This window comes from Arachis ipaensis, chromosome B03 (assembly GCF_000816755.2).
Source record: "Arachis ipaensis cultivar K30076 chromosome B03, Araip1.1, whole genome shotgun sequence".
NCBI classification, from domain to species: domain Eukaryota; kingdom Viridiplantae; phylum Streptophyta; class Magnoliopsida; order Fabales; family Fabaceae; genus Arachis; species Arachis ipaensis.
Window position 1 is genome coordinate 131,818,271 of NC_029787.2, and position 1,506 is coordinate 131,819,776.

A 1,506-nucleotide genomic window follows, 5' to 3' on the forward strand; every position below is an offset into this window, starting at 1 on the left:
AGATTTTTCACTTAAATAAAATAAAAAAAATTATTATTTTCTAAAATTTTATTTTTTAATTTTAATTTTTTAAATATATTTTTTTTATTTAGGGCAAGTTCGCCACAGCGAACTCTATATTTTTTTATAGAGTTCGCCTAAACCTGACGAACTCTATAAATTTTATAGGGTTCGCTTAACTCAGCGAATTTTACTTCATCAGTACATAGAAGTCCACAAGAATAATACATAGACAACAAGTATGACTTCTTCAATATTATTGGCGGCAATGATCGTCTCCAGAAATACACATATGCATGAAAATAAGCCATATTTAACAAGATTTTTTTCGATTATAAATAAAAAAATCATTATTTTTTCAATAAAAATATAACTTATTTCTGTTTACGTATTGCTATGTACTCTGGAGATTGTCATTATTCATTGTAAAGTTTAAAAATTTGAGTTAGCCATTTTTTAAAAATTTGAAGTGAAGTTTGCCGATAGTTAGGCAAATTCTATAAATCTTACTTTAAAAAAAATTATATTTAAAAACTTAAAGTTAAAAAATAAAATTTTAGAAAATAATAATTTTTTATTTTATTTTAGAAAAAAAACCGATGTTTCTTGTATTCATTTTTTAAATAAAAATTGACCTCTACTTAGAAACACAGTATCCATACACACAAGTGCAGAGAACAAATTAAGATTACACCAACTTGCCATTTAATTAATTAATATATGTTAAGCAACATGCCCTTAGACATACATTAGATCCCTAAAACTACTTAGTAATACGAAAATCTTTGGATCATACCCATATCTCTCCTCTTTTTACCGCACTAATCATAATCTAGAGACGAGCACAACGAGTTATAACTCAAATGGCATAATTTCTTCGTTGTCGCTACTATCTTTAAAATAATAATAATAATAAAGAGCTGAGTTATTTCTCTAACGGGAGTGGATGAGTTGAAGAAATAGTAGTAGCAGTTGATGATGATGATGATGATGGATTAGCGAGGAAGCGAGAAGAGAAAGCAGAGAACTTATAATAATCTTGTTCTTCGAAGTTGAGTGAGTAGCTTAATGGATCATAGCGGCATTGGAATGAACTCTGTCTACTTGTTGTTCTTCTTCTGCTCCTGTTAACGCTCTTGACGAGTAGTTTCCTCATGAACTTGGTGACCACACAGCAACAATGGCAGCTGCTGTTCATGGATTTGGTGGGTGTGTTTGCTGCAATGGCGGTGGCAGAAGAAGAAGAAGAAGAAGAATTCATTATGTTTTGATTTGGAGAGGGTAAAGGCCACACTATTATTCTTATTCTTTTGTGTGTCATATATGAATATAATGTGATGGTGACAGTGATGAGTGATGAGAATTCAGAATATGAATAAGATTCTGCTGTGACTGTGAGATGCACAATTTTGACCACTATATATAAACGCGCCCCCCCTCACTCATTCATAATTCAATCCCCCAAATTTTTGTAAAAATATTCTTATAAAATAAAATAAAATCTCT

General features: G+C 30.3%; 1 protein-coding gene across 1 annotated transcript; it reads right to left on the bottom strand.

Annotated features, from left to right (window-relative positions):
- Window positions 926-1,261, bottom strand: LOC107633843. Its single transcript, XM_016337440.1, has one exon. The coding sequence runs from the start codon at window positions 1,259-1,261 to the stop codon at window positions 926-928; it is 336 nt and encodes a 111-aa protein (XP_016192926.1).

Excerpts from the sequence above, each read along its gene's own strand:
- LOC107633843 (XM_016337440.1), bottom strand. The coding sequence starts at position 1,261 with ATGAATTCTTCTTCTTCTTCTTCTTCTGCCACCGCCATTGCAGCAAAC.